This window comes from Mastacembelus armatus, chromosome 17, assembly GCF_900324485.2.
Source record: "Mastacembelus armatus chromosome 17, fMasArm1.2, whole genome shotgun sequence".
In the NCBI taxonomy this organism is placed as follows: domain Eukaryota; kingdom Metazoa; phylum Chordata; class Actinopteri; order Synbranchiformes; family Mastacembelidae; genus Mastacembelus; species Mastacembelus armatus.
Genome location: NC_046649.1, coordinates 8,269,730 through 8,284,534, shown reverse-complemented (window position 1 = coordinate 8,284,534; position 14,805 = coordinate 8,269,730). Strand labels below are relative to the sequence as shown.

At 39.3% G+C, this 14,805-nt stretch overlaps 1 protein-coding gene across 1 annotated transcript in view; it reads left to right on the top strand.

The window, feature by feature from the left end:
- Nucleotides 1-14,805, top strand: part of tmtopsa (teleost multiple tissue opsin a) — a 54,090-nt gene that overhangs the window by 29,424 nt on the left and 9,861 nt on the right. The window contains exon 3 of the mRNA XM_026313935.1: nt 10,692-10,925. Within this exon, the coding sequence (XP_026169720.1) occupies nt 10,692-10,925 (234 nt within the window). The remainder of the gene's footprint in view (nt 1-10,691; nt 10,926-14,805) is intronic.

Here is a 14,805-nt window from a genome sequence, read left to right as displayed (position 1 = left end):
ATGCACCTGCACGAACCTTCCATCCACTACATCCCCCTCTGAATTCCCCAATCAGCCTGACACAGCCTCACCCTCAATTAGATTCCTGATTCCCTCCCCTTACAAGTTGTTTGTCTGTAGAAGGTAGAAGGTGACGCTTATTCCCCAGTGGCCAACAGATTTACTTGAGTTTTCCTCATTCAATAGAAGTTACAGTCATGCTCCTGTTTTCTTTTTTTTTTTCACTTCGATGTGAGATTTCATTGTAACATGAGGATATGGAAAGGCAGGGATAAGAAGGAGTGGGGGTGCAGTGACTACTTGCAAAGTGACTCAGTGGAGCGTTGAGCATTCTTGCTGAGAGAGGCCCTTTGATGGCCGACAGGCAGGCAGGCCACAGGAGGCTGGTGGTGTACAGGACTAATGCAGCACGCACAAATACTGTGATCAATCATGTTTAGCAGTCAACAACTGCTCTGGCAGAACACCTGGGCCAACTCAGGAGCTGGAATGCTGAGGCAAAACAATTTGGTCTAAAATGCTGTGCCTGTGTCTTTTTCTCTTCTGGATGCATTTGTGTGTGTGTGTGTGTGAGTGTTTGTCTGGGCCCCCAGGTGTGTCTTTAAATGTAAAAATGACTGGTTTCATTTGACTACCCTATATTTATGCTTTTATATCTGGGTTTGTCTGGATGTCTATTTTAATATAAAGAAGTGCTTGAAACTATAGTTCCATACAATGTAGATGTGAGTGTATGTTTCTGTACAGTGCATGTGTGGCTGTTTATGTGCAAACCTTAAAGCAGAGTCAGCAAAAGACTGAAGCTGTGTACAGATTGCGTTCAGGAGTTATTTCCCTATCTCTCACCTACTTCAAGTAAGTAAATTCAGAGGAGAGTTGTCACTCGAACATTTGCTGACAGGTTTCTATGTGACTTTCAGTATGAGTGAAACGTCTTGTCTCCTTGACTGCACCTTTCCACCCTCTGGCATAGTGAGTTGATAGGGAGTGGGTTGATGGAAAGGTGAAGAGTGTGATCAGATTGGAGAATATATAGCTTTCTGGGGCATTGGTAGCAAGAAATAAAAATCTGAGGAATTTTCCAGGGCAGCACGATGGATGAGTGGTTAGCACTGTTGCCTCACAGCAAGAAGGTTCCTGGTTTGAAACCCATCAGGGGCCTTTCTGTGTGGAGTCTGCATGTTCTCCCTGTGCTTGTGTGGGTTTTCTCCAGGTACTCTGGTTTCCTCCCACAGTCCAAAAACATGTATGTCAGGTTGATTGGTGACTCTAAATTGCCCATAGGAGTGAGTGTGAGTGTGTGAGGTTGTTTGTCTCTATGTGGCCCTGTGATGGACTGGTGACCTGTCCAGGGTGGACCCCTGCCTTTCACCCAGAGAGAGCTGGGATAGGCTCCAGCTGATCCCTGGGACCCTGGTTAGGAATAAGTGGGAATAGATAATTAATGGATGGAGGCATGGCTGGAATTTTCCAAATGAATACGCATCAGCTCATATTGCATAGGATGAAACAAAATGAAACTGTCTAAAAATTGGGGGGAATTTTAGACTTTTATGGGTGCTCAGCTCCTGAGCAGAATGTGGCATTTATACATTCCCGTATGTCCACTGCTGTTTCTGCCATGTCCATCCTGCTCTCTCCCCTTCTTTCCCTCTCTATCCTCCTCTCTCTCTCCGTGCTGTCAACCAAATAGCAAACTGAACATCCAATCACAGAATTGATAATATAATCAGAGGTATAAATTGATCCATATTGACGGTATGGTATATGGTATAGCCCTCTTTGGAAGTACAGATTTCCACTTTTGGGTTTCCACAGTGTGTTTAGTTCACCTTCCATAAATGTACGTAAATATACACAGCGAATATGTTCAATTAGTTCATAAAAACGGTGCGATATTTCGTGTTGGTTTGCTAATTAGCCATGTGATTGTGTTGCTGTAATGCAAATTAGCCACATGGGGCAAAGTTACCATTACATTGAATGTAAAGATAAAACGGATTTTTCTTTTATTTGGTAATGAAGAGATAAAGATGCAATGTCATTTACACTAAAATATTCAAGTGTACCACATAGCTCATTACCTGGCAAGTGTGCAACTCAGCCAGGTGTTAATTTTATATCAATGAAATGATCAGGTTATGCTCAGAACACATAATGACAAGTTAAATTGAGTACTTTTGTAAAAGAAACAATATAATTTTTGATGTTTAATAATGTTGCAAATTAGTAAAAATTTGATTTACCTTATATGGACTGACTGGGCAAAAATAGTAATTTCATCCATTTAGAGTTAATCTAAGACACAATAAAACATGCAAAAAGTGAAGATTCAAATTTTAAAACAGTCTCTACCACAATACTTGTCCTATTAAAACTGCAGGATATACCAATGGCTTACATTTCATTTGGCACTTAACTGAACCTTTCCATGCTTTCATTTTGCCTGCCGTTTCAGCTTCTTTCAATTTTGTAATTGACTGCCAAATCTGTACTTCTCTCGCAATGTCCTGTTATAGTTCAAAAATGAAATTTTCCCACTTGACACCAGATAATCCTTATTCGGAAAAAAAAAAAAAAGCATGCATAAAAAATGAGTTATAGGATTGGATATGCTAAGCAGTGCATTTATGTGTTTGTGTCATTTCTACAGCCTTAAGACACAGGTGAATTCAGATGCTTGTTCAATCAAATAGTCCAATCATCTTAATGGTAGGCATAATTTATGGGGGGGTAAGGTGGTAGTAATCCTCCTAATCAACAAAACCAGTCAGTACAACCCTTCAGGTATCATATCATAATGATGAAGTGTTACAAAACATGAGAAAGTGGTCAGCTGTCTTGAATCAATTTAATTGGCAAGCAAAAAATAACATCCCTAGCTAGCTAGACTAACTACTGCTTTAGGGACAACAGGGTACTAGACATTTGCCATTATCTTGTTACTGTTAGGTATAACTAGTTTGTGTTTCTAGGTTGGAAACCTATAGACTATATTTATATTCACATCCAAGAAGGAAAAGGGACAGGGTAGGCAGGGTGAGCAGAGAGGCAGATGTCAACAAGTCAAAGAGTTAAACTGCTGTGGCAACATGGCAAACACTGTTGATCAGGCTAAAATTCATGTTTAAGTCGGCCATTGAAGTGTTTTTTGTTTTTTTTTGCTAGGGGTGATAGATAGGTAGATAAGGGCAAAATAACTGGAACTGAGCATCAAGACCTGCATCGTTAACGTTACCTTTGTCCCTCCTATGTCCTCCTGTGAAAATAACTTTTCCTGTCCTTTCACTTATCAATAGATTTTCTGTCTGTCACTACTTCTGTCTCTTTGTTTTGCACAAGCTCTTGTATGAATGGAGCTGTTTTTATGCACTGATATCTATAATTGAGTGATGAAAAGCAGACTGGAGCTAAACAATAGTATTCAACACAGAAGATACTCACAGACAACAGGAAAAAAACGTCTTAGTGATGACTGTCGGTGATCTACAATTACAGCACAATCAAATCAGATGCCCACACATCCACACACACACAACCATATTAGCACACTCTGTTTTTAATTAATCCACATAATGAGTTAAATTGGAATTCACAGGCTGGGCTAACTCAATTTTGCAGATTAAGTCGGTGGATGCCAGACTGGCTACTAAAAAAATCCCCTCAGCCCTGGGAGGTTAGAGGCATTCAGTATATCTCCTGGGCCTTCCCCAGCTGCTCCCTGCCCACAGCAGCACCTGACACAGGCTATTACACTGTGAGATTGCTGGTGGTGGGGATGCGACAGAAAGCAGGCGGTATGAGCAGACAGAGCAGTGCAAACATGACAGAAACAGAAGGCGGAGGGGAAGCACAAATAGTGGAGGAGGCTTGTTTAAGATGTAAAAGCATACAGAAGCAGCATACGGGAGAAGTGGGACTGGTTCAGTAGAGATAAACTGGAGAGAAGTGAATTTACTCGAGCAGCAGAATTGGAAGAATATAAGGACGAGATGCATCACAATAGATTTAAGTCTGATGTCTGATAATGGATAATCCATGAGTCCTGACTGTTAGTGAGAATCAGCAGATCCTGGTCCTCTTGTTCTGTCCTGGTTCTGGGCAGATGTTGTTTGACTTTGCCCTACAGTATAATCACCAGGTGAAGCTTCCAGCTTGGCCAGTATTTATTTGGCCATCGGGGAAAGTGTGGCACTTGTCACTCCAGTTATACAACTCAAGGCTTAACTTTAAAAGGAAAGGTTGTACATCCAGTGCGATGAGCAAGCAGCTACAAATAACTGCCTCCAAGTGTTTCTTTAAACGATTTGGCTTGGGTCTGTTATCCAGAGAGTCTCTGAGGGTGCATGTGTTTAAAGCAATTAGCATCTAACGCACCAAGAGAATTTTTTGTGAGAATGCACTGTCAACACTCATGAAACTCTTGGGGGATGAAACTGCAAGAACTTTGCAACACTACATCACCACAACCAGGAAAGAAGATTTAGGAGAAAGTGTTTTAACTGTACATACTGACTCCATATCGCCTTCTATTTTTTTACAACGACATTGTCCCATTGTCAAGTGTGCAAGTCAGCTGCATCTAACTTTGTTGTGCTGAGAGCCAAAAACCTATCTTCTGATTGTTGTGGAACAAAACAGAATGTGAATGTTGTGAATGTTGTGGGCAGCTGACTAAAAGCCATGGCATCACAAAGCCTATAGTACAGGATTGTATCTGTCACGTAAAACTGTAACAGGTTTCATTTTGAGGTTGGCCAAGTAATCAGTTGGCCGATTCGTTGGGCAGACTTTAGCCATTTTTAACATAATCCGCATCTGCCATTGGCTGAGCCTATTACAGTGCCCTCCACAATTATTGGCACCCCTGATTAAGATGTGGTAAACTTGGTCGTTATTGGGTCTTTCAGCAGGATAATGACCCAAAACATGTGGCAAAATCTACTAAAAAATGGTTCAGCAGACACAAAATCAAGCTCCTCCAATGGCCATCTCAGTCCCCAAGACATCAACCCGAAAACCTATGGGGTGAACTGAAAAGGAGAGTGCATAAGAGAGGACCCCGGACCTTGGATGATCTGCAAAGATTGTGCAAAGAGGAATGGTTAAAGATCCCTCTCTCTGTATTCTCCAACCTTGTGAGACGTTAGAGGGAATTAAGTGCTGTCTTGTTGGCAAAAGGGGGTTGTACGAAGTATTAAGATCAAGGGTGCCAATAATTGTGGCACACATATAAAGTCAATTATTTGTTAACATTATTTTTGTTTTTTGCTGAATAACTGTACTTCAATTAAAGGTTGGATTTTTTCTCCAATTTTGGTTCTTTTTTTAAAAAGAAAATGAATTTATTAGAAGCTTAAAATCCAATCTTAATCAGGGGTGCTAATAATTGTGGAGGGCACTGTAAGTCAATTACCTGGCAGGCATCTGCATATAAAAGCAAAGAAAGAAAAAGAAAGAGCAGTGGATTTCATGGAGGAGATTAAACCCACAATTAAGCTGTAAAGTTAGTAGTTACAGTTGTCTGCTCTGCGAACACTGGGATAAACTGGTTGTTATTATTAAACCTAGCAGGTGTGTGAAACTCCAGTCCTTGAGGGCCACTATCATGGTTGTTTTACAGCCATCCCTGGCTGCAGGTTCTGATACACACCTGATCCATGTAATCAGCAGTAGGAAGGACAGGTATAGTTGGACAACAAGCAAGGCAGTGGTGTCACTACTTTCTGAAGCATCTCTGAATGAGTAAGAGCTGAAGAGGAACTAGGGTCATTAAAATATGGAAGTAACATCTAGAGATAACAATATTTAAGCAACAGTAGAAGTAATATTTTCCAATAAAAATCTGAGACCATGTCCAGCTGTACAGGGCAAATGAAAGAACAGAAGCCTACTTGAGTTAATATGCTCCTTCTTGATAGTTATCTGTTATTGATTTAGTTTACAGCCATTATAAAATAAATATTCACTTCAGAAATTTTCTTTTCAGGTGTCCCTCCAGTAGGGAAATGAAAATAAACAAAAACTTGAGTGTATGCCATCTACAGACTGCTGCATGAACCAATAGCCAAAGCTTCATTTCTGGCTGCAAGCAGTAAATAGGTAATTGTTTTTTTAAACTCACTCCAGTGTGCAATTCCATTTATACGGTACAGGCTAAACAATATGTCAACAATGAATTGTTAACGATTCTCCTTGTAAACTACCAATCCTAAAAAATCGATAGGTGTTCAGACTCTGCAGCACATTTGCCCCTCCATAAGACCTTTCCATCATCTCTGATAGGACAATAACAACTTCCCCCTGAGATCTGACTTCATTCACAAGGGTTAGTCATACAAAGCACCTGATGCAGCCACAAACCAGATGGGGTGCCCCCCCCCCCCGAAACACATCACAATTGATGTTTCCTCGCATAGGACTCTGGCTGGTTCGTTGCTCAAACCTTATCCTCTGCCTTAATCACTGAAACACATCATCCCCAAATGATATTCATGCACTTTGGCTACTACCTACGTGAACAAGTCTAATAATTGGAGCCGCAGCCTGCAGCATGCACTACATCACTTCTTTTGGCTCTACTTTAGTGTGTCTCTCCAGTGTATGATGACCTTCTCTCTTTGACACAGCAAAATAATGTCTCATTTTCTATAATCTCTTCAAAGACTAATCTACATAATACGTCAAGTGCTTAACTAATAAAGGCGTGTAGAGAAACAGGCTCTACCACTGAGTCACTGTATGACTCTAAGACCTTCAAGTGAACAGGAAGCATGAACAGCTACATGCTGACAATAAAGTGTAACTGTCAAATATCTCAAGTAACACAGCACACTATCCAGTTTATCTGTCTCCCTCACTTCACAGTGATGGCTTTGCCTACAGACAGGAAATTTCTACAGCAGATGTGAGTGTGACAACACAAAACCATAGAATGGCTGTCATTTTCCACAGAGGGACACTGTGGCTGACACATACTGAAGGCAATTCCTTAATGTCAGCCTCAGTAACATTTGGAAGTACAGAAAGCCTGTGTGAAACAGTCTAAAACAGTAAGTACTGAGGAAGAAGCAAAATACACAAAACAATCAGTGTCATACACATCTTTCCTACTGAAGGCACAGTCAGAGTATATGCAGCAGTATCAGCTGTATTTAGTCCCTACAAGGAGTAAGAACAAAACACTGCAGCATGCTTGTTATTCAAAGAATAAGATAAGTCATTTTTGACTTCTGATTTCCAAATGTACTACATGTCACACTTCATTTCCATTGCTGGCAGCAGACTTTGCAGCACAGTGCTGCTGTTTTCTGCCAACTTCCTACACCCAGTGTACACACAGTGGCTCACACAGGCCCAGCCCTTTTTTTTACTGCTGTCTATGCTATGACAATACCTGCTACTTATTTAAGGTGTATATCCCAACAGACTGGATGCAAACAAGGCACACTTTGAACAATCGATCGTCAACCCTGACCTCATCCCTAAAGGACACTGTGGTGCTGCAACTATATTGTGCTGTTTCTTCTCAACATCCTCATTATTATTTACACACACAAGAGTGTGGAGCACACAAACGGAGCATTTAAAAAGTGAGACCAACTGTTTTTTGGTGGGGACCCACACAGTTCATACAGTATATAGTGTATGTTAGCAAATATATACTCGTGTGTGTGTGTGTTTGAGAGGAAAATGAGAAACAAACTATAAATATGGACATAGTAAAAGGAAAAGAGATATAACAGAAGAATAAGTTTGTTTCAAGTGCCAACACCATAAATTCCATTCTATTTATGTGTGTATTTATAGGCACTATCTTTTAGTTTGGTTTAAAACTAATTTTAACATTGCAGCACACTGGCCAGATGATGTGACTAATAACTGACAGCCTGCCAGGAACTCAAGATGAGACGACGTTTCTTCTGTTGCTGCAGAGGAAAATTAGCACTCAGATATCTAACGAAGTCACGGAAAGCTGTGAAGACATCGTCTCTTGATAAACATTTCCCATCAACACAGTTCTTTCCCACTCATCTGTTCACACTCTGAACATCAGTTCTGCAACGGACCACTGCCCATAATCTACAACTCCATATCAAACTGTCATGATGTGGAGAAGAGAAAGGGGATGCTGTTCTCAGTTAAATGCCTTCCTGCTAAGTGCAACATGATGTTGGCCATCATTAAAAACAACCCTACTGTTATTGTGATGCTTATTACCAAGATGGCTGTCTTCAACGTTTTGACAAAAGGCTTCATTATACAGCTTTGGGGATTGCTGTTTAGCATATGAAGTGGTTTCTCTGTAAGGGCAGTCAGTTAGCACACTACCTCCTTTCACAAACCACCCAGCATTTGATTACAATCATTCAGCACTCCATCTCCAGCTCCTTAATTTGTCTGCGATTGCTGCCACTTCATTTATTTAAACGGAGCCAAGATTGAAGCTATTAGCCGCCTATTCTCCAGAGCTGACAGAGTGAGAAAAAGTCTGCAGTTGGGAGCAGAGACAAACTAGAAAGAAATAAAAACTTATCCTACCTGAAATGCCAACATTTTCAGTAAAATACTTCTAAAAACATAAATCACAATATGAGAAGATGGTAAAAAGTAATCTCATGTCGTGTGTCAGGGGGACTAAAACAGGTGGCACTGAGCTATGGCACAGCTCACAATAGTTGTTTCCTGAACAGCTTGTTTATTGCACTTTTTGTCCTGCTGTCCTGCCCATTAAGTAAGAGGTTTGATGTGAGTGAGTGGAATGAGTCCAAACAAATTCAGGTAGCACAAGTGGCTTCAGTATCATAGTCTTGCCTTTGCTTTCTGTCGCTGTTGTACTACACACAAAAACTACAGGTTCTTTTTGTGAGGGAGTCAAACATGAGAAAAAAACTGACTCTGCTGATAGGTACTGACGGACAGCCACAAACCTTGCCTCAAAGAAAGTAAACTAAGAGATTAAACACTGGAGTGAATTAAACTTTCTATTTTATGTACATGGGTTTTCTGAACACACCCTAAATTCCCATTTGCAGAGCTGTGACAGCCTTTTGAGGATAAATGAACTATATGGATAAACACTGCCAATCACTGACATGGCTTGTTCAGCCTGTCACAAAGGAAAAACATTTATTTGTCATATTGCTGCAGAAATACAAACACTCCACCTGCCTGTTGAAAGATGAATGTTATATTAATGTCTATATTCATGCAAATGACTGACAGCATGGGAGCCTACATGAGTGTGATAGTACAGCATGGTCAGAATAATGTCAACTGAATAATGCAACACACCAAATCATCCCCTATGTTCAGACCCTTATAGCATGAATCAACATATATATGTTGTGTAGAATCCTGTAAAATGAAATGATCTAGTCTATGTAAGAGTAGACTAATGTCTAATGACAGCAGGTTCGATTAAGGGCTGAGCAGAGGGATAGAGCAAAGAATATTTTCCGTATGATTAGCTGTCAGGGTAAACATGACTTATCACTATAGGTCCTTACATTATTTTTGTGGTGTTTTTCTGCTCTGAGTGTATACCTCACATCATCCTTACTTCAAATCAGTGAGGGAAAATGAAACTGCCTGTCTATGTGTGTCTTCATGCTGATGAAACCGAGTACCAGCAGCAGGCATGTGGCCATCAGGCAGAGAAACAAATGTAGACAGCTCAAGTTTGTGGAGGGTGATGGTGCATGTCAGTGAGAAAGCCTGTCCATGGAAAAATTTCATCATGTGTTTTACTTTTTCGTTGTGCATATTCATGAGTGGAACAGTCAGAACACAGTGATATTTAAAAGTGAGTTTATTCATGCATTTGCCAATGATTTTTTATGTTTTTATTAATGTATTACAATTTTAGTTAAATCTATGTAGTTTTGTCTGTCATCTAGAAGCAATTGCTTTTCTTACAGGGGAATTAAACAATCTCAGTTTGTAAACAAGCTCAAGACAAGTAACATTTATTTGTTTGTTTTTTGTTTTAGTATAGTAGTAGTAGTATAGTAAATGCACTGCAACATTTCTCCAGGAATCATGGTGCTACATAAAACAATACAAGCTGATAGCTCAGCCAGATAACATGGGGTATCATTACACAGGAAATAAACTGTGAGCACAGCTGGCACAATAAGTTAAAGTAGAACCTGAAGTGTGTAAACAGATTGGATAACAATTTTGATGGGTGGGGGTTTTCCACATTAGTTTTTGTCTAACGTTTTTTTTTTTAATATGAGGAGTCTGATTGCTTGCGTGTCTTGCCCAGTCAGACTGCAATATTGTAGTGTTTCCAGATGTTAGCAGGTAAAGACATTGTTTGACATTTTGAGAAATTAGCTAATTTGCTTTCTTGCTGACAAATAAAATTATTGATAGCATTCTTGTTTAATCTCTGTAAAAGTGCAGCTGGAGTCAGGTATGAAGCCAGGAAAGAGGGGATACTGATGTCTGAAGATGATAAAGATGCCTAAATGCACTCCCTGGAAATGTTTTAGTTTATGTGCATATTCACTATTTGTGTTTATGAGGAAAGATTTCCAGGAAATCCAATAGTAAATGCCAACAAAGCACCATCATTTGTTGAGTCAAGTTTTCTTGCTTCCATTCATGTATTCATCTCTTTCCCCCCATATTAGTATTATTGTCTTATTTGTCTTCTTCCTTCTCCTTTTCCTTGATGTCTTCAGGTGAGGGAAATCAATGCATCAGTGAGCAGGAAACGTGAGCAGCACGTGTTATTGATGGTGATGGTTATGGTGATCTGCTACCTCTTCTGCTGGCTGCCATATGGGATCATGGCCCTGCTTGCCACCTTTGGGCCACCAGAGCTAGTTACACCTGAGGCGAGCATCATCCCATCAGTTCTGGCCAAGACAAGCACAGTCATCAACCCAGTCATCTATGTCTTCATGAATAAGCAGGTGAGAGGTGAGCGAGAGGAAGGGAAGGAGCTGAAGTCAGAGCCTTTTATCTTTCACGGTCATGAAGCAGCAGGTGGAGGTCACCTCACCTCCTGAGGCCAGTCATCCCAATTGTCTTCAAGGTGGTTTGACACATTGTTTTATATTCCTATCAGATGGTATTCCAGTGTGTTGTTAGCATTGAATAGTTGAAAAGTTATCCATTTGCACCTATGTAAAGTTTCCATATGTATCAAGAAGAATCCTCCATGTAATGACATCAATTCAATAAGCAGAGAGAGGAGTCACCGCCTTGATCCTCCTCTACTCCGTCTTATGGATTTCAGTCTATTTCAGGCCACACTGAACAGATCTACTGTATTTTGTATTCGACTAACCAAAGCCTTTCTAACATGGGCCTGATCCTATCCTATATCAGTATCTGGTCTGATATTGATGTCATTTGATCATCGGATATTGGATGAACAGGGCCTATCCATTTACTGATAAGTATTCAATATGAATATCAATATCAGTTGTCTATCAATTTTGTTTCTGAAACGCTTACTGACTGCTTGTCGAACAAGAGGGGGTGTTTGCAATGTCATGAAAGCACTCATTGTCTGAAGTGTTGATAATTAAAACACACAGTAGGACACAATTAACCTTGACCCATTCTGACTTTAGATAGTATGATGAGTAGCTTTGGGAGTAATTATCTTTAACTGGGAGCTCCTATTCTTAGGCTCTTATAAGGGGATTAGGACTATTATGTTTTATTTGCTCTTCTGCTTTGTTCAATTTTAGGATGTCTGTGAAGAGACACAAACTGACACTGATAAGTTTCTTATTAAGAGGGCTACTTTTATCACTGTAGTTGCCAAACTTAAAACTTAAAAGTTTTTTTTCACTATATTAACATAGGATCTGTTTGCTATCTAACATTTGAGCATTGCATATATATCATTAAAATAACAGTTTGACATTTAAAAGAACAGCCTTTCCACTCTGAGATTGAGAAGATCAATACATCACATATTTGTTAAATTAAAAGCTACAATTAGCAGCTGGCTAATTTAGCATAGTATAAAATGAGGACTCCAGGATTGCAAGCTGGTTCATAAAGTTCTCAAAAAGCAGCAAATTGTCATTTTACTCCTTGCTCATACTTTTCTGGGTGATGGGACAAGACAAAAGGGAGCTGAGGTTGGGAAGTGAGCAACATCAGGCATGTTTCATGTTATATATCCAGTGGCCAGTGTGGAAAACCGCTTCTGATTATAGCTGTACATTTCTACTCAAAGAATTAATCACAGCTGATCCTAACAGTAGTGCCACATTTGTCATGCTACTACCGCTTGTTTGTGTTGTTTATTTCAGTCCATGGGAAACAAGCATGTTTGTTTTGAATCATTCAGTCAGAATCTTGTTGTTCAGATAAGTCAGGTTCAGCTAGTACAGAGCTCAGAGTCCAGACCACTGTTTGAAATGGGCCTGATTCCCCCTTCTGAAAATTAGATTAGGCTATTTCTAGCGAAGGTCTTTGGTGAATTTAAATCAGCCATAATGAGACACATTGCCTAATCAGTAGGAGTACTGATGCAGTTTCCTCCCCACAAGGATATGCTATAAGAGGGCAGGTATTGTTTTATGGATAATTCCATTTAATCATAACTGGGGCTGAATGTCCCGGTGTTGTTTCTAACGTTATGATCGACTGTGTTGAAATCATTTGCTCCACTGTAGCATTTTAGATAAAGCAGTATATTACTATATATACTATATATATATATACTATATATACTGTATATTTCACTGCTGGGCCTAAAACTGAGTCAGATTTATTATTCAAATTAATATTGTTATAAATACGTATGTCAATTTTAATATATTGTTCATTTAATGTTTTCTTATCAACCAAATGCCCAAGGGCCCTGTCGTTCTCAGCCTGGGGTTAAAATCAGTCAGAAAGGACAAGAGTTGGTCTGAAAATTTATTTATAGTTTTTTCTTCTTTGTTCCTTAATATTTTTTTTTACTTCTTCAGGCTTATAAAAATCCATCAAATGGAACAATATGACGCTCCACTGACTGGGTTAACTGTTTCCATCCCAAGTCCACACTGACACTATAACCTGAGCCTTTAATTTAAATGGACTTAAAAGGTCTTTATTATTTGAGTTTATATTGTGCTTGCTAAGTGACTAGTCCTAAAAATGTGCTTTGTCAAATGACCACAAACTGATAACTAATTACTAACTAATGCATACACAATATACAGTTACCCACCCTCTGCACACTGTGTAATTGGAGACCAGCAGAAGCGGACAGCTCATTTATACCCTGGATGCTCTTTGCCCATTATCTGATCAGGGTGTTTACACACTCCCTGGTTTATTTTGCCTGCTGCATTTGAGCTATATTCAGATTGTTTTGCTTAAGGTTTAATTTATTGGTTGAAAGCATGTGTTAATCATTGGAACATCCACAATAATTTTAAAGCAAACACAAAATCATGACAGCAATTATTTATGAAGTGACTTGCCAACAACAGTGAATATAAAGCTGCTATCTAGTGTTCCCAGGTGTGTGATAACAACAGCTGCAAAAATGGCCACATATCCTAACTCCAATTCCAACATGGAAGTTTACACAAATATTTTCCCTGTTGACAGATTGTATTTACAGAACATCCTATATAAAGTGAATTTTAGCAGTAGCATACTTAAAGAGTCTAGATTTTTGTTCAACAAATCATATACAAACTTTAAGAAATAGATAATAAGAAATTGGATTTCGACTGTGGGAGATAAAGCAGCATTGCTGGTGAGTAACAGGCAGAGTGCTCTACAGTGACGATGAAAAGCTCTGAAAAGAAAGCCCTGGCTGAAAACATTTAAAATCCAACTTTTCTGTGTGTCCTTTAAGTGATTTCTGTTTCACATCATTTTAAATTACACACTAATCATTGCACTCACTCAAACATTTACCTGTTTCATGAGTTTTTTTTTTTTTTAAGCTGACACACAATCTATAACTCCACAGTAAAGTATATCAAGGTCATCAGATGAAGTTCATGAGTTTCCTAATGAGATTTTGAAGAACTTGAGAACTATTACAAAATGATTAATAACAAATCCAAAGCAAAGTACTGCAGGTAACGTTTGTCCTTGGTTGACAGATAATGTTACTTTCACGAGCTGACTGCCCTGTCACTTAAGACATTTAATGCCTTCTTTGATTTGGGATTCATATTTTGCAGTCCAAAAGTTAACTCTTTAAAATTTTACTTTACTTTGTTCTTTATACTTACTCTTTTTAAAGTAAACTTTTCAAATAAAACTCATTTAGACTCAAGAGTTTTGTTCCTTTCCAAAACACAGTTCATCATAGCGAGAAAAAAAAAAAACAGCCAAGATTTTTCACCACTCCCACTGGGCTGAACTGATAAAATGTTTTCTCTTCTTCTAATCTTTATCATCTCCTTCTGGTCTATTAAGCATAGTGCAAAATGTTTTGCAAAGGGTTTAAAAAATGTTCCCACCAGACGCCGTCAGAAGGACATCATACAGATAATCATATACAGCACTGGAGAAGAATACAGTTTCCATAGTCATGTGTAATAATTTGTTTGTTCACACAGTTGCTGCATTTTTATGAAGTTGGATATAAACAGAAATAACATCCCTGTTCCAGATGGTGACATGGAGGTATGAAAGCCTCCGCCCCCTCCTGCCTGTTCAAGTCAACACCACAGCTAACTCACCTTACAGGGACGTTTCAGCCCACACATCATTGACCTCATGACTGCAGGAAAGAGAGGGACACCAGATGTCCTGTATGTCATTTTCAGTCTTCAATTCCTCCCAGCCCGTTACTATGGAAACTGTGAGTTGAGGCGA